This window comes from Seriola dumerili, unplaced genomic scaffold, assembly GCF_002260705.1.
Source record: "Seriola dumerili isolate Sdu_G_001 unplaced genomic scaffold, Sdu_1.0 BDQW01001299.1, whole genome shotgun sequence".
Taxonomy (NCBI): domain Eukaryota; kingdom Metazoa; phylum Chordata; class Actinopteri; order Carangiformes; family Carangidae; genus Seriola; species Seriola dumerili.
In genome coordinates, this window is record NW_019175554.1 from 3,039,334 (window position 1) to 3,065,077 (window position 25,744).

Below are 25,744 nucleotides of genomic sequence, written 5' to 3' on the forward strand. Positions count from 1 at the left end.
AAAAGTCATAAAAACGTCATAGTATAGTAAGGCATAAAAAGTCGTAAGAACGACATAGTATGGAAAGGCATGAAAAGTCATAGTATAGCAAGGCATAAAAAGTCATAAAAACATCATAGTACAGTACGGCATAAAAAGTCATAAAAATGTCATAGTATAGTAAGTCATAAAAAGTCATGAAAATGTCATAGTATAGTAAGGCATCAAAAGTCATAGTATAGTAAGGCATAAAAAGTCATAGTATATTAAGGCATAAAAAGTCACAAAAACGTCATACTCTAGTAAGGCATAAAAAGTCATAAAAAAGTTACAGTATAGTAAGGCATAAAAAGTCGTAAGAACGACATAGTATGGAAAGGCATGAAAAGTCATAGTATAGCAAGGCATAAAAAGTCATAAAAACATCATAGTATAGTAAGGCATAAAAAGTCATAGTATAGTAAGGCATGAAAAGTCATAGTATAGTAAGGCATAAAAAGTCTTAATAATGTCATAGTATAGTAAGGCATAAACAGTCATAAAAATGTCATAGTATAGTAAGTCATAAAAAGTCATAATAATGTCAAAGTATAGTAAGGCATGAAAAGTCATAATATAGTAAGGCATAAAAAGTCATAAAAATGTCATCGTATAGTAAGGCATAAAAAGTCATAAAAACGTCATAGTACAGTAAGGCATTAAAAGTCATAGTATAGTGAGGCATAAAAAGTCATAAAAATGTCGTAGTATAGTAAGGCAGAGTAAGGCATAAAAAGTCATAAAAACGTCATAGTATAGTAAGGCACAAAAAGTCATAGTATAGTAAGGCATAAAAAGTCATAAAAACGTCATAGTATAGTAAGGCACAAAAAGTCATAGTATAGTAAGTCATAAAAAGTCATAAAAAAGTCATAGTACAGTAAGGCATAAAAAGTCATAAAAAGTCATAGTATAGTAAGGCATAAAAAGTCATAGTATAGTGAGGCATAAAAAGTCATAAAAAAGTCATAGTATAGTAAGGCATAAAAAGTCATAAAAACGTCATAGTATACTAAGTCATAAAAAGTCATAATAATGTCATAGTATAGTAAGGCATAAAAAATCATAGTCTAATAAGGAATAAAAACCTCATAAAAACGTCATAGTATAGTAAGGCATTAAAAGTCATAAAAACGTTATAGTATAGTAAGGCATAAAAAGTCATAGTATAGTAAGCATAAAAAGTCATAGTATAGTAAGGCATAAAAAGTCATAAAAAAGTCATAGTATAGTAAGGCATAAAAAAGTCATAAAAAAGTCAGTATAGTAAGGCATGCAAAGTCATAGTATAGTAAGGCATAAAAAGTCATAAAAATGTCACAGTATAGTAAGGCATAAAAAGTCATAAAAATATCTTAGTATAATAAGGCATAAAAAGTCATAGTATAGTAAGGCACAAAAAGTCATCAAAACCTCATAGAATAGTCAGGCATAAAAAGTCACAACAAGTCATAGTATAGTAAGGCATGAAAACATCATATTATACTAAGGAATAAAAAGTCACAAAAACGACATAGGTAAGGCAAGGCAAGTTTTATTTGTATAGCACATTTCAATAACAAGGCAATTCAAAGGGCTTAACATAGAGCATAAAAGGCATCAACACAGAATATTAAAGCAACATAACTAAAAAGACATTTAAAAACAATTAAAAAGTGTTGAATTTGGAAATAAAAAGAAGCTAAAAAGAAACAAGACAGATAAAACAGGAGAATAAAAGTTACACTGCAGTGTAAAATATTAACTCTCAAATTTGGCTTAATAAAAGGCAGTGGCAAATAGAAAATTCTTCAGCTGTGATTTAAAAGACCTGAGAATTGCAGAAGACCTTTAGTTTTCTCGGAGTTCGTTCCAGATATGTGAAGCATAGAAACTGAACGCTGCTTCTCCATGTTGTTTTTACACTGGGGACAGAAAGCAGACCTGTCCCAGATGACCTGAGAGGTATAGATGGTTCATAATGTAACAGCAGATCAGAAATGTATTTTGGCCCAAAACAATTCAGTGCTTTATAAACCAACAGCAGTATTTTAAAATCATTTCACTAACAGACAGGAATCCAGTGTAAAGATCTGAGAACTGGAGTTATATGTTCCACTTTCTGGGTCTTGAGGAGGACTCGAGCAGAAGCGTTCTGAATCAGCTGCAGCTGTCTGATCGATATTGTAGGGAAACCTGTGAAGACACCGTTAAAGTAGTCAAGTCCACTGAAGATAAATGCATGGACCAGTTTTTCCAAATCCTGCACAAACATAAGCCTTGTAATTCTTGATATATTCTTAAGGTGAATAGTAAGTCAAGAAAAGTCATATTATAGTAAGGCATGAAAAGTCATGAAAATGTCATATTATAGTAAGGTTTAAAAGGTCATAGTACAGTGAAGCATAACACGTCATAAAAATGTAGTATACTAACGCATACAAATGTCATAGTGTAGTAACGCATAAAAAGTCATAGTATAGTTAGTTATCAAAAGTCATGGTATAATTAGGCAAAAAATGACATAGTTTAGTAAGGCATAAAAACATCATCGTATAGTGAGGCAGAAAAACATCATAGTATATTAAGGCATAAAAATTCATTAAAACGACATAGTATTAATAAAGCATGAAAAGTCATAAAAACAACATAGTATATAATAAGGCATAATAAGCCATAGTACAGTTAGGCATGAAAACTTCATCAGTCATAGTATGGTAAGGCATAAAAAGTCATGAAAACAACAGGATATTAAGGCACAAAAGTCATAATATAGTAAGACATAAACCGTCAAAAAAAGTCATAACATAGTAAGGCATAATAAGTCATAGTACAGTAAGGGATAAACGTCTTAAAACATCATAGTAAAAAGTCATAAAAACTTCATAGTATAATAAGGCATAAAAATTTATAAAAATGACATTGTATAGTAAGGCAAAAAAATCATAAAAACGACGTAGTATATTAAGGCTTAAAAAGTCATAAAAATTACATTGTATAGTAAGGCATAAAAATTCTTAAAAACAGCATAGTATAGTAAAGCATAAGTCATATTATAGTAAGGCACAAAAAGTCATAAAACTTCATAGTACAGTAAGGCATGAAAAGTCATAGTATAGTAAGACATAAACCGTCAAAAAAAGTCATAATATAGTAAGGCATAATAAGTCATAGTATAGTAAGGCCTCAAAATAGTAACTTCATAGTATAGTAAGGCAATAAGAGTCATAGTCTAGTAAAGCATAAAAAGTCATAAAAACGTCATAGTATAGTAAGTCATAGGATAGTAAGGCATAAAAAATCATAAAAACGACATAGTATATTAAGGCAAAAAAATCATAAAAATGACAGTATATTAAGGCTTAAAAAGTCATAAAAATGACATTGTATAGTAAGGCATGAAATGTCACAGCATAGTTAGGCATAAAAAGTCATCAAAAATGATATAGTATAGTAAGGCATACAAATTCTTAAAAACAGCATAGTATAGTAAAGCATTATAAGTCATATTATAGTAAGGCATAAAAAGTCATAAAACTTCATAGTATAGTAAGGCATGAAATGTCATACTATAGTAAGTTATAGAAAGTCATCAAAACAACATAGTATATTAAGGCAGAAAAGTAATAGTATAGTAAGGCATAAAAAAATCACAATATCCTAAGGCATGAAATGTCACAGTATAGTAAGGCATAAAAACTCATTTTATAGTGAGTTATCAAAAGTCATAGTATAATAAGGCATCAAAATATCCTGGTATAGTAAGGCATAAAAAGTCATTAAAAACTTCATAGTATAGTAAGGCATAAAGAGTCATAGTCTAGTAAAGCATAAAAAGTCATAAAAATGACATAGTATAGTAATGCTTAAAAAAGTCACAGTATTTTAAGGCATCAAAAGTCATTAAAAGTCGTAATATAATAAGGTATAAAAAGCCATAGTATAGTAAAGCATAAAATGTAAAAAAAAAACGTCATAGTATAGTAAGGCATAAAAAGTCATAGTAAAGTAAGGCATTAAAAGTCATAAAAGCGATATAGTATAATAAGGTATAAAAACGTCATAGTATAGTAAGGCATTAATATTCATTAAAGTCATAGTATAGTAGGGCATAAGAAGTCATAAAAAGTCATAGTATAGCAAGGTATAGAAAGTACCACTGTGATATTCTCACATCACATGAGCCTTCAGATAGCCACCACCCTTTCACTCAATCAAATGTTAGCATGCCTAAATAGTTTTTTTTCTTGGAGTCGTAGCCTCTTGGAGGGCACATTTTAATAATGTAATATGACTTCATTCCAAACATAGTGTGAATAAGTTAACTCAAATATTGGTAGGGATAATTCTGTCCTCCCAAAAATATTGGTAGGGACATATCCCTACCATCCACATGCAAATCTACGTCCTTGTTTTCAAAGTACAAATGAATGTGAGAATATTGTTTTAATATTAAGATTTGAAGAAATGTGACCTTTTTCTTTAACCTCTTGAGTTGAGGAGCACACAGTACAGTATTTTAGTGTATTGGTTGCCACTGGTTAAACAGAGACCCCTGTAGCCAAGACAGACACTGAGCTTCATGAAATATTTTTCCAGAGCAGACCAGGACATAGAGGAGGCAGAGGTTAGGCAGAGAGCACTGGTGGGGGAACAGTGTTGGTCCCTTTAATGACTCTACCAGTGAAAGTATGCAGAGCAACTTCTGCTACTGTCGTTAGGGGCCCAGCATCACACAGAGGGAGAGAGCTCACTCTACTTCCTTTAAGTCTGTTTAGGGAAGAAAGAAAAAAAAAGCTATCCAGATTCAAGGAAATTACCAAAACATAAAGAAGTCAAAACGTTTGACTTTTGGGGAAGGACATCATCTTTCAGGATATAAGAATTACATCGCTGAGGAAAACAGTCAACTTCTATTACCAAGAGAGGTTTTGTCATTGATGATGAACAGAAAGCCTCATGGAAGAGAAAAAAAGTAGCTCAAGAGCTACACCCCACTGGCAGATTCTTATTAAGATTAGACTGAGATAACTGACACAGCTTCATTCATAACGTATCGATTATAGAATGTTGACACTGTCAGGTTCAAACCTGGTAGCTTCAGTTCTGTTGAGCATAAATACTGTTAAGCATAAGTTAAATGCAGTGGTGGAAGAAGTGCTCAGATCTTTTACTTAAGTGAAAGTAGCAGTACCACTGTGTACAAATACTGCATTAAAATTAAAAGTCAAGATTATAGAAGTAAAAGTACAGAAGTATCAAAATATAATTAAAATACCAAACTTCAGTGTTGTAGCTGGTAACTTTGAGCTAATTTAAATTACTTTGTACGCCCTTTAGTAGCTTGTGAATTTCCCCTGAAGGATTAACAAGACGTAACCTATAATGGCATAATTTATTTATTCATTGTATGTTTTATTATTCTAAATCTGCAAAGTATCTATATATCTATAGTATGACTATCTACCTTGGTCATTAACTTCTGGGTTCCAACAGACATGAGTCGGTGTGATCAAATCTGGTGTTTTTCAGTATTGTTTGTTCTGTTTCTGGCTATACAACCTCTGTCATGGGATGGACTCCAGCTTGGCGCAGTAATTGATGGTATGTCAGGTCAGGATGTTGCTTTTATTTATGTTTTTGTTCCGAGCTCAAATAACAATGGTGTAGAGTTGCCAGTTAGAACCTACATATGTATTAACATGAAAGAACCCCCACTCTTAATGTGACTGACGGGTATCCTCTACATGTGATTCTGTTGTGTCAACCACAAACACTGCAGGAATTTATACTTTGTTGAAGGAGTTATTCTCAATAGCAAGACCTGTAATTTTATGTCAAATGATTGAGAAAAACTAAACAGCAAGTGAAGAATTCACATCCCTTTACCAAAGTAAAAGTAGTAATAAAACATTGAATTCGCATGAATATAAATATACCATTTAAGTATTGTAAAACGTATGAGCAAAAGTACAGTATTGTCAACATAATTTTCTATCAAACTTGCTCATTATGCAATAGAATGTCCCATGTCAGTGTGACATTATTATACATTTTGTGTTTTGGACTGATTAATTATCATGTAAGCAACATTTTGGTGTTGTAGTTGGGCAGAGTTTTTTTTAACAACTCAGTAAAGTACCTAAAAAATAATGTAAGTAAGTAGTAAATGTAATAATGTGCTCTAGTGTCTAGTGTCTGATAACACACTGAAATGAAACAAATGGTGAAACCAAACAGAAAAAATAAACGAACCGATGAAACAATTTGTTTGGTCATATAAAATGTTCGCTGTTAAGTAAAGTATTTATTGTTGATGACAGATATTGCTAGAGGTTGAGTGAATACCAACCTGATGACCGAAAACTTTCACCTTCTGCATGACATAGTGGAGCTTGTTTAAATCATAACAAAAAAAGGAAACTAATGAAAATCATCACTTTCATAAACAGTCCCATTTGATGTAATTGCACAGATTCTTTGCCCAACATGATTTACCTATCTGGAATCCAGTTGTTGTTTGGCAGAACATGGACTGTGTCTGTTGCCAAGAGACCAAACTTTGTGTATTTGTGTTTGTGTATCCGTTCTCGCTTCTCTCACTTTCCTATCCTCACATCATTACCCCCCACCTCTGTCCTCCTTGTTTATGAAGACATAAAGTCCTTTGATGACCTAAAAAGTGCCATAAACTTGTCCTCACTAAACATAAAGTGAGGACTGTTTCTCTTACCCTGTTTTGCTGAGGCTGGTTCCTCTTCATTCCCTGTCGAAGGTAATGTCTACACATTACAAGCACACTTTACTTTATGTATCCACAAAATGACCCCAATTGAAAGCTAACTTAGCTGCTGACACCAGTCACTGGTCCCTTCACCTGGCCTGGGAACTGAAAGAAGCCTGGAAAGACTGAGGTGTGGCACCAGGTTAAATTCTTCCCCTCCTGGGTGTTCTTTGCCTTGTAATTGACAAGATGAGGTCAGCTAATGAATGTTGTGTGGAAAAACAACAGATCCTGGTGATTACAGGATCTCTAACAGACATGACATGTCTATGTTTTTAGAATCTGCTCCACATCCTCCCTGTCTCTGACTCTTTCTCTAGACTGTGATATTAAATGAATAAGTGCAATACGAAAGGGGTGATCGCACAGAGACTTATCACCCTTCCTATTATCTTTTAGCCGATTGTTTTGGTGTTCTGGCCTGCAGCTGTACTGTTTTGGTTCACACTCTCACTGCTGTTTTAGGCCACATTAGCCAGTTGTTTTCAGTGAAAAAGCTCTAAAAATCCTGTACTCTACCTGCCCAGCACCAAACAGCAGACACAGTTAGCGACTAGTCTGTGAACATAGTGGAGCATTTAGTAGCTAAAAAGCCATACATGGGTGAAGATTGGACTTATATTTGCCAGGCCAGAAACAAAACTTTAAAAGGATGATAATGTTACTCTGTATCTGCTGGATGTATTAAATAACTGTTTGCTGACTGACTTTATGCTCCAACTGAAACAAGGTTTTGATTAATGTTCTTTGGTAAAATGTTTTTATAGTAACATGAGTTAAAAACATTTTTTTAAATATAATCTTCGCTCAGCAATCAGTCTAAAAATCTATATATAAGACTTACACTGTGTGACTGCAGATAGACTGTGAAATAAAATGGCCTCTAATCACACTGCCAGACATGTAACTGTAGCAACTGTAGTAACATTATATAACAAAGTGTAAATGCATAGCTGCACAAGATGTAAAAACCAGGAGCATAATGTTATTTATGAAGGTCTCAGGACTTGTGTTCAAATCCACTTGACATTGGACATTTAAAAAAAAGTAACTCAATGTCCATTTTCAAGTGTTTTCTAAATAAATTGCTTCTTCACATGGTATAAATGTCAACATAAATTAAAAAAATCTAAATTATGTGACAATAAAGAAAGAAAGATTTGTCAAGAATTACTGTAAATGTACATTGACCCTAAAATGTGTTTTATGGTGCTTTATTTATAACATATTTGAAAGCCAGTGTGCTTATTGGATCTACTTTTGTCATGAGCATGCATTGTACACTCTGCATGCAGAGTCATGAAACAGAAACATTCAGGCTGAGAGCAGAGGAAAAGACAAATGCCCAGTTTGCCTCAATCAGCATTGATCTTGAACAGGGGGTCAATTTATTAACACCAGCATTTGTTAGTCAGACCCCCTGACTGTCCCTCTTTCATATGTAGCACTATTTAATAACCACAGCGTGTCATGGTTGTACAATGAGGGTGATAAATTATAGGGATAATAATGTAATCAAAAGACGCTGTGGCACACTGCCAAGAGAGGAGGGAGGAGAGGCAGGGGTGCCCGAGGCCGAGAGGTATAAAAGAGAATGTGAGGGAGTGTGTTGAACCAGAGTGAAGAACAGAGGTGGAGGAGAGACATGTGAGACAGACATATAAAGAAAGAAAAGAGGGTAAAGAAGGACATTCCTAAAAAAAACCCAAAAAAAACAGGATAGTGAAATCAACAAGAAGGTAAGGAAAAAGTAGATTATTAAATAAGTTAATGCGTCTGTGTCAATCTGTTATAACTATATACTTTAAAATGTAAAGGCAGAGGTAGGAATACCGCAATGCGAATGCAACTAGGTTGTTATTGCATGCATGATTAAAAACAATATCAGTAAAATAGTCAACTGCTTTAGTGGTTTAAGTTTAAACTACAGTGAATGAATGGGAAAGTGGTCTCAGTCTTTTGGACCCCACTGTATGTTGCAGAAAGTGGACAGTTCATTCTGATTTCAGAGCCCGTAATTTGAATGGTATTATTTGTCATTTGAATCTTTGTCTTTATTGTCTTTATTTCAGATTACTGTTGATAAATTGCATATCTGCTAATAGTCATTATTATAATTTCACTGTACTCTAATATACTGCATGTAACTCCTCCTGTTCAAACTTAATTAATGTATTCATTATATAATCAATAGTCTTTCACCTTAAAATAAACGGTGACTAATTAGTCTGTCATTTACACTTTTGCCAGTGTACAAATGCAAATGGTGTGTGTGTGTGTGTGTGTGTGTGTGGGGGTGTGTGTGTGTGTGTGTGTGTGTGTGTGTGTGTGTGTGTGTGTGTGTTGGGGGGGGGGGGGGGGGGGGGGGGGGGGGGGGGGGGGGGGGTGCTTTGGATATGGTGATGGCTAACACAGATGTGTAATCTGAGTGGGGGGCTCTGTCCAGCCATGTTTTTTTCACCCTAAAACCTCAGAAAGACAAAAAGCATGGAACAGAATCCTTACAAGCACATTTTTTTTTAGTTCTTGATAGGAACTATTATTTAATTCAGGTTATTAAAGTTTAACACTAAAACTCAATTTAAGTAGTATGTAAGTATATTTTTTGTCTCACATCCACAGGAGTGTACAGTATGTGTTTAAAAACAACATTAAAATGCAATATTGAACATTGGTAACATGGATCATTGGCTCATCTTATGTTTCTTCCCCATGTTTTATCATAATCTTCCCACCAGGAGTTTCTGCTGCTGGACTCTATCTTCTTTGGAGCTCCTGGTGTGAAACGCACACTTACCAGAGGTGAAAGTTCAAGGGCCAGACGTAGCGACAGAGTGTGAAAATGTCACTGAGGCCTCTTCTCCTCATCCTGGGAATCACCGCAGCCTCTGTTGTTACTGCTCAAGGTGGGTCTCTCACCTAGATGACAAGACTCTTGTTAGTGGCACATGTGTACAGAAAGACACCACACCCTTCACATACAACATACACACACAAGTAACAGTCAGATTGAGACATTTGCACATGTAAACACATCAAAATACAGACAGTTGTGCATTGCAGTCTAATGAGATTGGAGGCAGGATGTTAAAACAGACAAATTTAACAATGTAAAGTCAAGGGAAAATTGAAGGTTAATGTATGATTTAGTTAGTTTTTAGTTAGTTTTCTACAAAAATTGGTCTGCAGCTAAAAATATGTTCCTTCTTGCAGATTTATTTAGGTTTTTTCAGTGAGTGTCAAAACTGAATTACAGTTTGCAAATTTTCAAAGGAGTGGCTTCCAAGTCATTAATAATTGCTTTCATGTTTACGTCAAATGCATTTCACAGACGTTAAATTATGTTTTCAAGCAAGCAACATTTGGAATAATAATTAAAGCACATTACCAATATGAATGTTACTTATCGTGTAAGACACAGTTTAGGCATTAATCACACATTATGTTTTGTCTGTTGCAGGATCATGGAGAAAGGACAACAAAGAGTCTGGTCCAGCGGTATATCACTCTGATGGTAACTTATGTTCCAAAATCCTAAACAAAATGAAAAGTGTATGAGGTTTAGTCATATTCCTAACTTGTAGTAGATATGCTGAACACAGAATGAGCTGCTACTCAGGGCATGTCTATTTCTGTGCTCTCTATGTGTCTAGAAAACTATGAGTGGACCACATGGTTCAATGTCGATCACCCCGGAGGCCGGGGGGACTATGAGCAGCTGGAGGCCATTCGTTTCTATTACCGTGCCCGAGTGTGTGAGACTCCCCGGGCAATCGAAGCCAGAACCACTGAATGGGTCCCAGCCCGTGAAACTGGGGAAAAGGTCCATGCAGACCCCACTGTGGGCTTCTGGTGCCTCAATGTGGAGCAAGGTCCTGAACGCAACTGCTCCAACTACGCAGTCCGCTTCTTCTGTCCCAAAGGTTTGGTCTCATAGCACCTTTGATATTCATTCATGGAGTCCTTGAATGCTTTTTAAAAGATTGACTTTTTCCTGCTTCTAACCATTTTCTGCTAATACACATACAAATAATAACACATTTCATTTCAGGATGATGGTTTGAATATTATTAATAATCTATTTTCCAACAGATAACAGTGTGAAAACTCAGGGTACTTGGGGGCCGTGGTCAGACTGGAGCCCATGTCCTGCCCTCTGTGGTCAATTGGGGGTCCAAGTTCGCTCAAGAAACTGCCAGTCTCACTCTGTGCCTTGCAGTGGACCTAAAGTAGAAGGGAAGGCATGCAATGGACATGAGTGTCCAAAAGCAGGTAAGTTAGTGTCAGTTTAGTTTTACAGACCCTGACTTCTTTGATTCAATTCAGTCAGGTCGTGAATTAAAACCTGTGAATCACTCAACTTTGTATTTTTTTTTGTTTTTCTCTTTAGATTGTTCCCTGCAGTGTGTAATGGGGAGGGCGAATGCTGAGTGTGACACATGCATGTGTGAAGAGCACATCCTGTTGGGTTCTGTACGTGGTGCTGGAGGTCTCATTGCTGTAGGGGCTACCATCCTTCGCTATGGCAAGCTTCTTACCCTTACTGACCACAACGGACATTTCCGCATCCCTGGTATCTGCCCTGATGGCAACACCACGCTGACAGTCAGCCTGCAGGGTCATGCCACCCTCAACGTTGTTGTCCCCAACAGTGCTGAACACACCTCAGTCCTCAGTGTCCAACTAAAAAGAACAGGTACAGTAGATGGGGTTTTACAGCAAAATATTTGACTATGGTTCACATTACCATTGGAGCTGTATCAGATTAAGATATGAAAATATTTTTTAGCTACATTTTTACTGACAAGAAGTTTGTAAAGCATGTAAGGAAACGAAAAGGTAATATGTAATTTTATCTCCAACTGTCATATGTCAGAGAAGCTTCATGTGTTGAGCAACCCTGAGAGCAAGGCCAGGAGGCAGGGACAAACTGCTGCCTTCTGCTGCAAAGTAGCAGGAACGCCACAGCCAGACAAGTACCAGTGGTAAGACTTGTTATATTGAAATCATAGTTGACAGAGTCATTCACTGTTGTTTTTTTTAATTTCAAAACTAAACTATTTTATTTCATGCTTTTGCTTCTGCTGTCTTTCCTTCTCTGTGAACTAACAGGTTTCATAACAACAGTCTCATGGAGAAGCAGTCTGAGAACACCTTGGTCCTCAAAGGTCTGCGTCCTGAGCAGGCCGGGGAGTACTACTGCAGAGCAAGTGGCGCATCTGGGGCTATTAAGACCAAACCAGCTACACTCAAAGTCTTAGGTGTGTTCTCGTTAAATTTATAAATATATTTAATACACAGGAATGTGAAAAAACAGACTTTGTGAGCATTAAGCAGAGTAATCGCAATGGGGTACATACTGTATTTAACTCAAGAAAGATGGCAGTATGATAAAACTTAATTAATATTTTGATTTCTGCATCTCAAACACAGGTAGAAATGAGCATTCATGTAACCCAAAGCCTGAATCCCACCTCATCCGTCTTCCACATGACTGCTACCAAAACAGCACAAACTCATTCTACTATGATGTGGGCAAGTGTCCCTCCAGTACATGTACTGGACAGCTGGACAATGGCATCCGGTGCAAAGACAAAGTGGCTTATTGCTGTGGCGTGGAAAAGATGGAGGAGAGGCAGCTAACATGCCAGGGTTACCAGCTGCCCACCATGGTGGTGACTGAGTGTGGCTGCCAGAAATGTGTGGACACCAAGGCTATTGTGCATGGTAGGGCCATTGCTGCAGACAATGGTGAGCCAATGAGGTTTGGCCATATTTTTATGAATGGAGTCAGAATTAGTCGCACAGGCTACAAAGGTACCTTCTCCATCCAGGTCCCTCCAGACACAGAGAGGCTAGTCCTGACATTTGTGGACAACATGCAGAAATTTGTCAACACCACCAAGGTACTTCCATTTAACACCAAAGGAGGGGCTGTTTACCATGAGATCAAACTTTTAAGAAAGAAAGCTCCTGTCACCATCAGCTCCACAGAAACCAGCACTCTGGAGCTTGGGGAGGTGGAGGGCCAGGAGGCCATGGTTCAGCTCCAGATTCCTCCCTATTCCTTCTATAAGGAGAATGGAGAGGTCTATATGGGTAATGTCAATGCTAGTGTAACATTTCTTGACCCAAGAGACGTTTCCACTGTTGCTGCAGCACAAAGTGATCTGAATTTTGTGGGAGATGAAGGAGATACCCTGCCACTGAGAACCTATGGTATGTTCTCAGTTGACTTCAGGGGTGAGGAAAACAATGAGCCCTTGAACGCAGGTGAAGTAAAGGTGCTCCTGGATTCTGCTCAGGTGACAATGCCTGAGCATCTTAACACCATGAAGCTGTGGTCACTGAACCCTGATACTGGGCTCTGGGAGGAGGAGGGAAGTCTACAGGTGGAGAAGAAAAGAAGAGGCAAAAGGGAGGAAAGAACCTTTTTGATTGGTAACATGGAGATCAGAGAGAGACGGCTGTTTAACCTGGACGTCCCAGAGAACCGCAGGTGCTATGTGAAAGTGAGGGCCTTCCGCAGTGAGCGCTTCATGCCCAGTGAGCAGGTGGAGGGAGTTGTGGTGAGTCTCATAAACATGGAGCCCACAGCCGGCTACTCCTCAAACCCACGTGCCTGGGGCCGATTTGATAGTGTCATCACTGGCTCCAATGGTGCCTGTCTTCCTGCCTTCTGTGATGAACAAAAAGCTGATGCCTACTCTGCCTATGTCATGGCCAACCTTGGAGGGGAGGAACTAGAGGCTGTCCCTTCTGCTCCCAAACTCAATCCCAACCTTGTTGGAGTGCCCCAACCTTATCTGGGTAAACTGAACTACAAACGGACTGACCATGAAGACCCCAGGGTGAAGAAAACAGCATTCAGCATTAATGTGGCAAAACCAAGTCCCAACACAGCTGAGGAAGGCAACGGACCAGTGTACGCATTTGAGAAACTGAAAGAATGTGAGGAGGCCCCATTCAGTGCAGCACACTTCCGCTTCTCAAGAGTGGAAGGTGACCGCTATGATTACAACACAGTGCCGTTCAATGAAGATGACCCTATGAGCTGGACAGAGGACTACCTGAGCTGGTGGCCCAAGCCCATGGAATACCGTGCCTGCTACATTAAAGTAAAAATCAACAGCCCACATGAGATCAATGTGCGGTCCCGCAACATGGGTGGCACCCATCCCAAGACAGTGGGCCAGCTCTATGGGCTCCGAGATACTCGCAGCATCCGTGACATGGACCAGACAACTGTATCAGCTGTGTGTTTGGAGTTCAAATGCAGTGGGATGCTGTATGATCAAGAGCGTGTCGATCGTACCCTGGTGAAGGTGATTCCACAAGGAAGCTGCAAGAGAGATCATGTCAACACAATGCTTCAGGAATATCTGGTCAACCACCTGCCCCTAGCTGTCAACAATGACACCAATGAGTTCACCATGCTAGCGCCTCTTGACCCTCTTGGCCATAACTATGGAATTTATACAGTGACAGACCAGGATCCCCGCACAGCTAAAGAGATTGCTCTTGGACGCTGCTTTGATGGCACCTCTGATGGTACATCTCGTGTCATGAAGAGCAACGAGGGTGTGGCACTGACGTTCACCTGTGGAGATCGTGAGGTGTCACGACAGAGTGTCTTCCAGGCACAGCAGAGTTCTCAAGGTCAGACAGTAACAAGTGTGGTGAGAGGAGAAGGCAGGCAGAACCGACGCCGGCAGAGGGCCAATGCACCTCGCAGCAGTCGTAGACGTAGCACCAGAAATCCTACAGGAAGACGCACAGATGCCACAAGCTAAGCAACACTGAAGGTCAACATGGGAGACCAAATGAATACCTACAATGGAGATGAGTGGATAGTGTTAACCACATTTTGATACAAATATTTTATATTGACTTTTTTTCCAAAATCAATGAATATGTAACTGACCAAAGCTAGGCCATCTGATTTTTCTGTCTTACTTACATTTTCAACTGTACTGTCGTAAATATTTACTTGAAACTGTAAATAGAGTATTTATTACACATGCCTTAAAATCTGTAATTGGTTACTTTCAAGGTTCTTTCATTGATGTTGTAAACAAAGACAGAAAGACAACTTATCCTTTTGACCAGTGATTTATTAAATTAGATGCTTATAAAACACTGCAGATGCTGTATTTTCCACGTTATAATGTATCCAATTGTCCATGTAACATTGAAACTGGTCAATTGCTAGAAAAGAAAAGGAGAAATATGCCCCTTTCAACTAACTGTAGCCCATATGAAGACATGGTGGGGTGAAGCCCATAAGCCCCCGCTCCTCATCACACTTGATACAAGCCTGCAGAAGCAATGATTAGGAGACCAGTTGTAGCAAGTTAATCCCCTTGCCTGATCCATACTTTTTCTGCATTAGTACAAATCAAATTAGTAAATTACATTTTTGTCATGCACAAAAAATACCTATAAGCACTCTTTGCTCCAAATTTTCAAGGATATTCCAGAGATGTATCAAGAGAATGGCTGTGAGGTTTTAAAGTCACATTTATTATACTTGTCTATCCCTTTTATCTTACAATGAATGTCATGTGCTCTCTCACAACTACTACTTACATGTTGCATCAGTCTCAAAATCACCTACAATGCAACCTTTCCAGAGATAAAGATGAATAATGTACTGAATAATTGTTCTGCATTTGGCAACCAAAGTTATAGATACTATATACTTTCCTGTAAGAACCATCCACAGGTAAGTGAGACCTATAATATATACATGACATTCTGGTTAAAGAATTTGCATAGAACCTTGTGTTTCTATGTCACTACAGTTATAACTGCAATACTATATCTGCCATTTTGACAGGAGCAACATTTAATTAAAAATGCGCCCCGCAAAATTCAGACAACAGCAGTTACAATGTATTCTCCATTGAAGCTGGGTCACCCAACAGTTACTACATGATTATGTGTGTGTGAGTCGAGGCTGAATGAGACAGAGAAAAGGCAATTCCATATGTATGAACATAAAGAGTTGGTGAGACTGTATGCTCCCTGGTATACTCCCTCTGGTCATTGAAGCAAAATGAAGGGGGCAACACATAGTTCAGATTTTCCAGGATGGCACTGGACAGCATGAGAAGGTACAGCTGCATTTCTGAGGGTTGGGAGGGGTAAAGGGCAGTAGTGATGGAGCCAGTGTCACATGAAGTCCTCATAGTCTTGGGCGTATCCACCATCAAACTCTGCATAGTCAAGGTCATCTCTCAGCTGTGCTTTTAACCCACCTCCAGCTACGACCCCTTTCTTCTTCTTCTTTCCTTTGTTTTGCTGTAAAGGCAAATAAAAAGTCACTTAAAACGATATACATTATATATGAATACACATTTGCAGCAAAACAGCTTTCTAATTTGGCCTGAGAACTCTCTGGTTGAACAATGTAACAGACTAAATTATTCATGTGTATTCAGCTGGTATGTTACATATTACACTTGAATTAACAAATATATCACTGTTTATTTAAATTCAGTATAGACACCAGATGAATATTAAAAGGATAAAACCAGTATATTTCAACTATGAGCAGACATGAAGTGACTAGGCAAGCTAAACAGCACCCCCTACTGAATACTACAGATCTAAATTTATCTGAAAAAATACCAAAATACAAGGATGCAGTCACTCACTTTTTCTTGTTTCTGTTTTTCACTAAGTAGGACTGACAGGGAATTACTGATTTTCTTCAAGTCATCTACTTCCACTGTAAGAGGAAAAAAAAAAACAGTTATTGGTCAAGCCTGCTTTGACTGACATGGTAAATATGGGTATTAATCAATATTGTTCAGTAAAAATTAGTGTAAAAGATACTTACATGAAATACAGAGTTCCCGAAACAATGACTCCAAGAAACTTGAATAATGCACAGATTTTTCAAACTGGGATATCTTTTCTTTCAGCAATTTTTCAAACTCTGTGAAGTCTTCTTTGGAAGATGGACACATGGCATCGATCCCAGTAACACTGTTCGAAGTGCTGCTAACACCTGAAAAAAATGTAAAAAGCAGTTTGATGTATATGCTTTTATATTGGACCTCAAGTGTGTTTACACCAACAATTTTGCTTAAGGGGGAAAATTTGAGCTGATATTTTTCAGGTTGCTGAGATTACAGCAATATCAAAACATTTACAGCACAGGAATGATAAAATGGGTTTGTGGTAATTTAAAAACAGTAGAGGTGGAGCATGGGCCAGGGAAGAACCCATTAAATTTAGGTGCCGATCCATCATAAAGGGGAGTGTTTTTTTTTCCTTAACCTTGCAAGAAAGGCCATTTTTCTATATTTTCCTTAATTTCTCAAGAAGTAATCTATGGATCTTAATGTAAAACAAACAAAAACTGACTGACCTCTCACCATATTAATGATGTTGAGATCTATGAATGTACAGTTTGGTGCATATACAGATAATTATCGATCTGACAGACATGTATGAGATTGTTTGCCATGCGTTCTACTGAGTACCACTCTAGTTACCTATAATATGAGAGACTGGAATAATTCAAGTGAAAAATGTCATATGGTGTTTATTATTTCTAAAAAAGCAAATTTTGGGAACACTATGCACTTCTTTAAACATACATTAATTACAAAAACTAAAACTGTTTTAAAAAAAAAAAATTTCTTACTTCATGATGCTTCTGCTTTTAGTAAAACCACATACAAGAGACAGGCTAAGTAAATACTGGTGAGGGTTCAGAAATGCTTATATGTTATGACAAACTGGTTACAAAGAGGGTTTTGTTGGTGAATGAAAAAGCCTATAATATCTCAGAAAGCATACATTTTTGTAGGTTCTGAACACACATTCCAAGTCTACATACATGACACAGCTAAGCATGAGTATATGAACAGGTTAAAATTAAAATGATTCGTGAGTTACAGTATGTTGCATCTACAGTATGAATAAGAGGGTATCCGTTTTTGAAAAGTAGAGGAAATTCCATGGTAACAATCTAGCAAAGACTTATGCAAGCCAAGCAAACTAAACATGAAATATACATTCACTGGCCACTTCATTAGGTACACCTGTTCAACTGCCCGTTAACGCAAATATCTAATAGGCCGATCACATGGCAGCAACTCAATGCATTTAGGTATGTAGACATAGTCAGACGATCTGCTGATGTTCAAACCGAGCATCAGAATTGGGAAGAAAGGTGATTTAAGTGACTTTGAACGTGACATGGTTGTTGGTGCCAGACAGGCTGGTCTGTGTATTTCAGAAACTGCTGATCTACTGGGATTTCCACACACAACCATCTCTAGGGTTTACAGAGAATGATCTGAAAAAAAGAAAATATCCAGTGAGCGGCAGTTCTCTGGCAAAAATGCCTTGTTGATGCCAGAGGTCAGAGGACAATGGCCAGACTGGTTCGAGCTGATAGAAAGTCAACAGTAACTCAAACAACCACTCGTTACAACCGAGGTATGCAGAAGAGCATCTCTGAACGCACAAAATGTCAAACCTTGAAGTAGATGTGCTACAGCAGCAGAAGACCACACTAGGTGCCACTCCTGTCAGCTAAGAACAGGAATTACAATTCGCACAGGCTCACCAAAATTGGACAATAGAAGATTCGAAAAACGCTGCCTGGTCTGATGAGTCTCAATTTCTGCTGCGACATTCAGATGGCAGGGTCAGAATTTGGTGTAAACAACATGAAAGCATGGATCCATCCTGCCTTGTATCAACGGTTCAGGCAGGTGGAGGTGGTGTAATTATATGAGGGTTATTTTCTTGGCACACTTTGGGCCCCTAAGTATCACTTGAGCAATGTTTAAACGCCACAGCCTACTTGAGTAGTGTTGCTGACCATGTCCATCCCTTTATGACCACAGTGTACCCATCTTTTAATGGCTATTTCCAGCAGGATAGCGCGCCATGTCACAAAGCTGAAATCATCTCAAACTTCTTTCTTGAACATGACAATGAGTTCACTGTACTCAAATGGCCTCCACAGTCACCAGATCTCAATCAAACAGAGCACCATTGGGATGTGTTGGAACAGGAGATTTGCATCATGGATGTGCAGCTGACAAACCTGTAGCAACTGCGTGATGCTATCATGTCAATATGGACACAAACCTCTGAGGAATGTTTCCAGCACCTAGTTGAATCTATGTCACAAAGAATTAAAGCAGTTCTGAAGGCAAAAGGGGTTCCAACCCAGTACTACCAAGGTTTACCAAATAAAGTGGCAGGTGAGTGTAAATTGCATTCTCTCTTAAAAAGGTATGCATTAGTTTTGCAGTTGGATGTACACAAATTGAAGTATTGTGTATTGTGGAAAACTACTTATATTTTTTTTCTTTGTTAACTGAAAGGTAGTGCTGTCTTACCAAAAGCATCTTTTGCTAGCTCCAAGTCTGCGTCTTCCTGTAATTTCTTCACTCTTAACTTCTCTTCGAGTTGTTCTTCAGGAGTGAGCTCCTCTTGCTGTATTAATAGATACCACAAAGTCAAAATTAAAACATTAGAGATGACAGAGGGGACAATAGTTTTGTGCATTATAGTTACTATAATGCTATACTATAACCGTTAGACATAAAACATTAAAAAAAAGAAAAAAAAGAAAAAAAAAAGACTCACTTTATTCTCCAGCTCTTTCTCCTTCAGCTCCTGTTGTTTCTTCTTTAACCGGTTTTCTTTCTCTTTGATCTTCTCAATCAATTTTTTCTTTTCAGAAACTTTTGTCTCTGAAAATTAAAAATAATGGAATATAGGCAAAATGTAAATTTCAGAAAAAGCAGACAATTTAGCCCCTGATTAACATACAGTACAATGCATCAAGTTCTTGTGAAAAATACAAACCTGTTTTTTTCACCTCTCCTTTTTTCTCCTCATCTTCCTCCTCATCATCCCAGTTGTCCTGTAAATAAAAAAAAAGGTGGGATAGTTATCATTTATTATTCAGGCTACATAAGCAAGTAGTGGAAAAATCATTAATTGAGACAAATGTAAATTTCTTTATAAATTATAAAATAAATGAGTGTATTGAAAGTTTTATATAATACATCTGAATAATGAGGACATAAAGACCATCTAACACACAAACAGTATTACAGTTAGTTACAATATAGGCAAGGGAATGTAGGCAACAAAAGTATGTAATGCTGGATAAATCCAAGTCTATCCAGAGCAATAAATATCTTAATACTACGGATGGGTCATATTTCAATAACCTTATTTGTAAGATTTCAGTGAAATCAGTTGATCTCAAATTATATTTTGTTGTTCTACAAATATCTGTTGTCAGATACTAAAAAACAAACAAAATTGGTTGTTAGTTTTTGATTGACACATTTAAGGACTTTGAATCTTACCAGGGGTGTGCGGCTCATTGATTTTTTTATTATGTTATGGGTGATTTTGGGTACACCTTCCATATTGGGATATTGTTATTGGAAAACCTCAACATTAATATTGAGGAAATAATTTAAAATACACATGCCCTACTTAATGCTGCCATGAGAAAGCACTAGTTGGGGACTGATCCAAAAACCAAGTACAAATACACAGTTCAAGATCTGCCAAGTAGTGCACTCCAATAATATCTACATAGTTGTTGTTAAACATTTAAATCCTATCCTTTAATTTCATTTAGGAATTAAAGGCCTATCCCACATAGTCTTTATCAGAAAAAGTTAGTGCTTCACAAACTGTTAGCAGGATAACTAACTCTACTTTAAAACACAGAGATATATACATTACTATTTGACCTATTTATAGCCTGGGTTTCCACAAGCTGCTGTTATATTTGAGCATACTGTACATATAAGAATAACTCAACACAATCCACTTGAGATTACACATTCTTTTCATTTGTTTTATTGACTGTTAGACCCTGGTTTGCTACAAACATTTTACCCTGCTTGCTGAATAAAACTAGAGTTTGTACTACGGAGGACATGAAATCATCAGTTTCTTTAGTTTGGGCACCATATGTGACGGAAACCTGAACAATTGAAGAGGCCTCTACCAGCACTTTCCCAGGGTCAATTATCTGAGGTTTCTGGACAGCGACAATGTCAGCATTCAGGTAATAACCACCTGTAATGCACCATCGACTGAAAACCAGTCTCCTACAAAACGCCTGTTGTAAAGTCGGAAACTTCCAGGCCTAGTTCTTGGCTCAGTTGAGTCATCAACCCAGATGATGATTTCATGTGATTGTGGCTAAAGTTGGTTAGCAAGCTAACGCTGCCTCATGTTAAACGAAACTCAACCTGTGGGTATTCAGGACAAGACACGATTACTAACCTCACACAATCATTTAATGCAACCAGCCTTGGGCAATGATGAGATAACCGTCTATATTAACCAAATATTCCAAACCACTTAGGTTAACGACGCTATCGTCGAGGTTACCTAACGGTAAAGCTCATTTTAGACGCAAGCTGACAGGGGAGCTAGCGAGTTTGCTAGCTAAGTGGCCCGGGAAGAGCTTAGCTTCAAGCTACGTTATCCAAATTACGCCCGGCTACCCAAAAATTACATCCGTGGCTGTCCACTTCAAACTAAAAACAAACAATATAAGCGTTCAGAAAGTAAGTTTAATCCAAACCCTTTATTGGTGCGTTAACATTCATTGTGTTAACGGTACGTTACGACAGTTGAAAACCGAGTAGAGCCTACCGTTAGCTAAACTGGAGTTACTACAGCATGCCTGATAGAGCCACACGAGTTAGCCGTCAGCTAACACAAAGCTAACACAGACACGGGGGTTGGGACTGACAGGCAGCCAGAGATTGCGGTGGAGCATGGCACCACAGCCGGGGCTAGAGTGCTTCTACCCAACGTTAGCTTCACATTCATCGGACCGGCTAACCGCTCGATTAACGTTCAACTGACAAACGTTGGCTGCGTAAAGTACTGACCGTGTGAGTGTTTGTCATGTAAATTTACCTTAACATCTTCATCTTCGTCTTCGCCTTCCCATTTGTCCATCGCTGCCGCCTTTTTAATCGGCTCCTCCGGCTCGAAGTTGTCAGCGTCTGTAAAAACGACAACATGAGATTCGTTAGTCCAATCCACATCTAACGAGCAAGTTTGACAATAAGGGAGTGTTAGCCTCCTAAAACAAAGCCTGTGTCGTAGCGGATGGTGTACAGATAGCTATCCTTCCCAACTAAGTTTCTCACCCCAGTCCGCCATGTCGGCTGTGTTGGTTGTGTTTGACAGGCTCGCGGTGGAGTCAGTGCTGCAGCCCGCTGGCCACGTTCAGAAACAGCTCCCACCTCCTGGACGTCACTGTCGGCTTATCTAACGTCCTCACTGCCCTGGACTACTTCAGGCAACATGACACTGATCAGGCTCCCCGGATATTTTTATTTAAATAGTAAACACAAGGAGGGTGCTTGATACGGTATATACAATATGTCGACATGTTGTCATGTCTGCCTTTTTATTGGCAGTTTGTAAATAAAAAGTATAAGTTGGTAAGATTTTCATAATTTTTGTATCAGACCCTTGAATTAGACTACGATCTAAAATTTTTCAATTTTCAATACTTCAAAACCCGCTATGTGTACAGCATGTGAGGATGCTTTCAAAAATAATGCCATGAATAGTTCAATTAACTTCTTACAATTTGCAGTAAACAGAAAGAAATGTAAAATTAGTATTTGTTGTGACCACACTTTGCCTTTAAAACAGCACCAATTCTCATCAGGACACTTGTCCGCAGTTTTTCAAGGGTACTTGGCAGATAGGCTGTGCCAAGCATCTTGGAGACTTGGGAACATGCCACAGTTTTTCTACGATTTTGTCTGTCTCAGTGTCCTGTCTCTTCATGTGATCCCAGACTGACTCCATGATGTTGAGATCAGAGCTCTCTGGGTCCACACCATCTGTTGCAGGACTCCTTGTTCTTCTTGTTGCTGAAGATAGTTCTTTTTGGCTCTGGCTGTATGTTTGGGGTCATTATCACACTGCAAAATGAATTTGGGACCGGGCAGACACCTCCCTGGTGGTATTGTATAATGGTTAAGAATCTAAGTATCTTAAGTAATATACAGTACATAACCTTACAATGTCTTACAGATAGCACATTAGGATTTAGGGTAAATGCTGCTGCAGCACTTTGCTGTCCTGAGTCAGATACTTGACCATTTTTCATACAGTCTATAAATAAGTCCATAATTATAATATTTAACTTACAATCCCATAATGTTGACTTAAAGAGTAAATAAACTGACTTTTGTATGAAATCTACTGTACATCTCACAATTTACACAAAGTACATCAAAGTTATTATAAATATGTTTATATATATATATATATATATATATATACACACATAGTTAATAACTCAGATAAAAGAAGCCCACTATAGCGCCCTTTAATATTTGGGAGCTGTACGCCTCCATACTCATGTTGTCATAGCTAAACATCAAACATTATACACAGTCTTACTGCCAATGTGAGATATTAATGAGTACTGTAAGAAGATCATTTTGAACAATTCTATTTCATGTGCATGAGTGCTAAAAACAGACAGAGTCAGTCAGTGAGAGTGCTTCACTTTAATAATTTAGGTCTATATTTATCACACCAGAAAGTGTGCACAACAATACAAAACTCACAGCAAAATAGACTGAAGTTGACCAATACTAATAAATCAGGTCTTATTGGGTATTACGTAATCAACTGACAATCGATATATAAATGTAGCAAAGATTAACGCTCTTACTCTGACCAAAATATTATATAATTTCACAAAAATATATATAACTTTGTAGGTTTGCAAGACAACTTTGATTTGTTAATAATGACTTAATAATAACTTTAATATTTTAAGTGTTTGGGTTGCTTTTCTGGGTATGGCGTCACATCCCTGAGAAGGATACATCAGGACAGTAGGGTTCATACAGGTTTATCAAAATATAATATAAATAAATAAAATAATCCTATGGATGTTGGTAAGACTTGATGGATTTATTGTTTATACTGTGAAAATGTTTTTTTTCTTTGAATTAAACTTTTAATTTGGTTTGTTTTGTGCTCAATGTTGATATGTTAAAGTGAAAACTGCACAAAAGTCTTCCTGGACACAGTATAGAAATCCTGAAGTGCTGCCTATTTCAAAGAGGTATGTTATTGCACAGATCAATGAGATCATCTTGGTTCTGTGGCCGAGGAGGTGTCTCCTGATCCAGCAGGGGTGAGTGGGGTCATGTGCCAGGGCAGATCAGGTCATGGTAGGGCAGGACAATCAGCAGCATCAGCAGTCCCAGTATGAGACACACAGGACTGTGGCTCAGCGCCAGCCCCAGTGACTTCCCTATATGAACACAGTGAAACCAATACAAATGTAGAGCCATGCAAAATATGATCCCTGCGGCTTATCTGTCTTTGTATATTATCACAAAAAACTCAGTGAAACAAATTTTAGAGTTTTTGACTACACTTTGAGTTTTTCAGTTAGCAATAAACACTGTCACAGGATCTAAAATGACATTCCAATATAAGTAATATAATACAGTAAATAGAAGAATATTCAAGTGAACCATTTGTTCGTTTTTTTTTTTTTTAATAAAATGTACAACGATGACACCATAGAAAGCACATATGAATTTCACAATTACTTTCAATGTGACTGTCATCCGTTTCTCAAAGGCTGCACTGTGTCCCAATTCTACACTACATACTACTCTAACCACGTTTTTGAGTATGAACTGTGTTTACATTTAATAAATAATTTCAAGAGGCATATGTGTAGGTTTTGCAAAAAAAAAAACCATTGGTACGAAGAGAATAAAGTGCTAAAATATCAAATAGACCACCAATTTTCACAAGGATTGTCTATCTTTTCTATGAACAAAAAGTTATGCCATCAGAATAATTTTTCATCAAAATAAGATTCTACAATTATATAAAAATTCTACATAGAGGGGATTTAAGTACACTAGAAGATGTCTATAGGCATTCTGTTCTTTGAGTATGCTGCTGATAAACAAAGGAAATAGAGGAGCTACTTACAGCTGATAAGCGAAATTAAAACAAATTGCAGATGATGCTGAGACAGCTCCAGGATGATCTCAGACAAGAAAACAAAAAATAAATTATTACATCTTTGAAAAAACATTTTAGCTTTTTCTTTGTAAATTTCATGTGGCAATAGCTTTCCACAGTAGTAGTTGGAATGATATGTGTCAGTGCACATCTTGCGCCATTTCCCTTTGGAGCAAACATTAAGTACTTTATTTCTTGTATACAGACGTAAAATACACTATAATGGGAATATTAGTTTATAATACAGTATACTATAGTGTATAGTATTAGTATGGAATTGGGACACAACTTTGGTTAGAGCTTTGAGGGAGGTGTTCACCAGATAAACTGAATTAGGCAATTCTGAAAAATTAAGTGTGTTTCTGAGAATGACCCGTCTTTACAATTTCTAACAGAGTTTCAAATGGTTTCAGTGGTTTACCTCTGAAGTCTACAGGCCTGTTCTCCCAGGGTGTCAGCACCATAGCCAGGGCTGTCCTCTGAACATCTGACAGAACAGACAGCTGCTCATTTGTTACTGCAGTCGCCTGCTCATAGGAGAACATGCTTATCTGTCTGTGGTTTAATGCCACCTTGAGGAAATGACAAAACAGAGAGGCACATAGAAACAGAGAAACTGATGAGCAGGGATAAGATGAGACAACATAAGGACTTGTTAAAATAAATGGTCTCGAAAAGTCAAAACAAGGCTGTAGAATGTTTTAATTAGTCTTAATTTACAAAAAAAAAAAAAAAAATTGTCTTGAATATTTACTGCCTTACCGAAACAATTAAGTTGAGAAAAAAGGGTTTAAAGTTTCTGTGTAACAGACAGAAAGTTATACCAGATAATGCCCTCATTCTGTGACTTTTAAGGCAGCGTAACCTTTTAAAATACACTGTCTCTACCGTGAGAAGCTTTGGCCTTGATAGTGCTAC

The 25,744-nt window shown here is 37.6% G+C and overlaps 2 protein-coding genes across 2 annotated transcripts in view; one reads left to right on the top strand and one right to left on the bottom strand.

Moving 5' to 3' along the window:
• The window catches only part of cilp (cartilage intermediate layer protein), a 53,512-nt gene extending 38,592 nt beyond the window's left edge, over positions 1-14,920 (top strand). Inside the window, exons 2-9 of the mRNA XM_022767799.1 lie at positions 9,609-9,687; positions 10,242-10,295; positions 10,435-10,704; positions 10,874-11,053; positions 11,172-11,477; positions 11,658-11,766; positions 11,894-12,042; positions 12,215-14,920. Of these exons, the coding sequence (XP_022623520.1) occupies positions 9,609-9,687; positions 10,242-10,295; positions 10,435-10,704; positions 10,874-11,053; positions 11,172-11,477; positions 11,658-11,766; positions 11,894-12,042; positions 12,215-14,574 (3,507 nt within the window). The 3' untranslated portion in view covers positions 14,575-14,920. The remainder of the gene's footprint in view (positions 1-9,608; positions 9,688-10,241; positions 10,296-10,434; positions 10,705-10,873; positions 11,054-11,171; positions 11,478-11,657; positions 11,767-11,893; positions 12,043-12,214) is intronic.
• Positions 14,921-15,283: 363 nt separating this feature from the next.
• On the bottom strand, positions 15,284-22,060 carry eif3j (eukaryotic translation initiation factor 3 subunit J). Its single transcript, XM_022767821.1, has 8 exons — positions 21,955-22,060; positions 21,719-21,807; positions 19,625-19,682; positions 19,403-19,509; positions 19,153-19,249; positions 16,626-16,796; positions 16,441-16,514; positions 15,284-16,084 (listed from the first exon to the last, which is right to left on the bottom strand). Exons 1-8 carry the CDS (start codon positions 21,965-21,967, stop codon positions 15,956-15,958), a joined length of 738 nt encoding a protein of 245 aa, XP_022623542.1. The 5' UTR covers positions 21,968-22,060; the 3' UTR covers positions 15,284-15,955.
• Between the last annotated feature and the right edge of the window lie 3,684 nt (positions 22,061-25,744).

Bases quoted from the DNA above. Each gene is read 5' to 3' on its own strand.
- eif3j (XM_022767821.1), bottom strand. The intron at 19,250-19,402 runs GTGAGTCTTTTT...CTATTAATACAG, and splicing joins AGAAAGAGCTGGAGAATAAA to CAAGAGGAGCTCACTCCTGA. The intron at 16,515-16,625 runs GTAAGTATCTTT...TTCCTCTTACAG, and splicing joins TCGGGAACTCTGTATTTCAT to TGGAAGTAGATGACTTGAAG.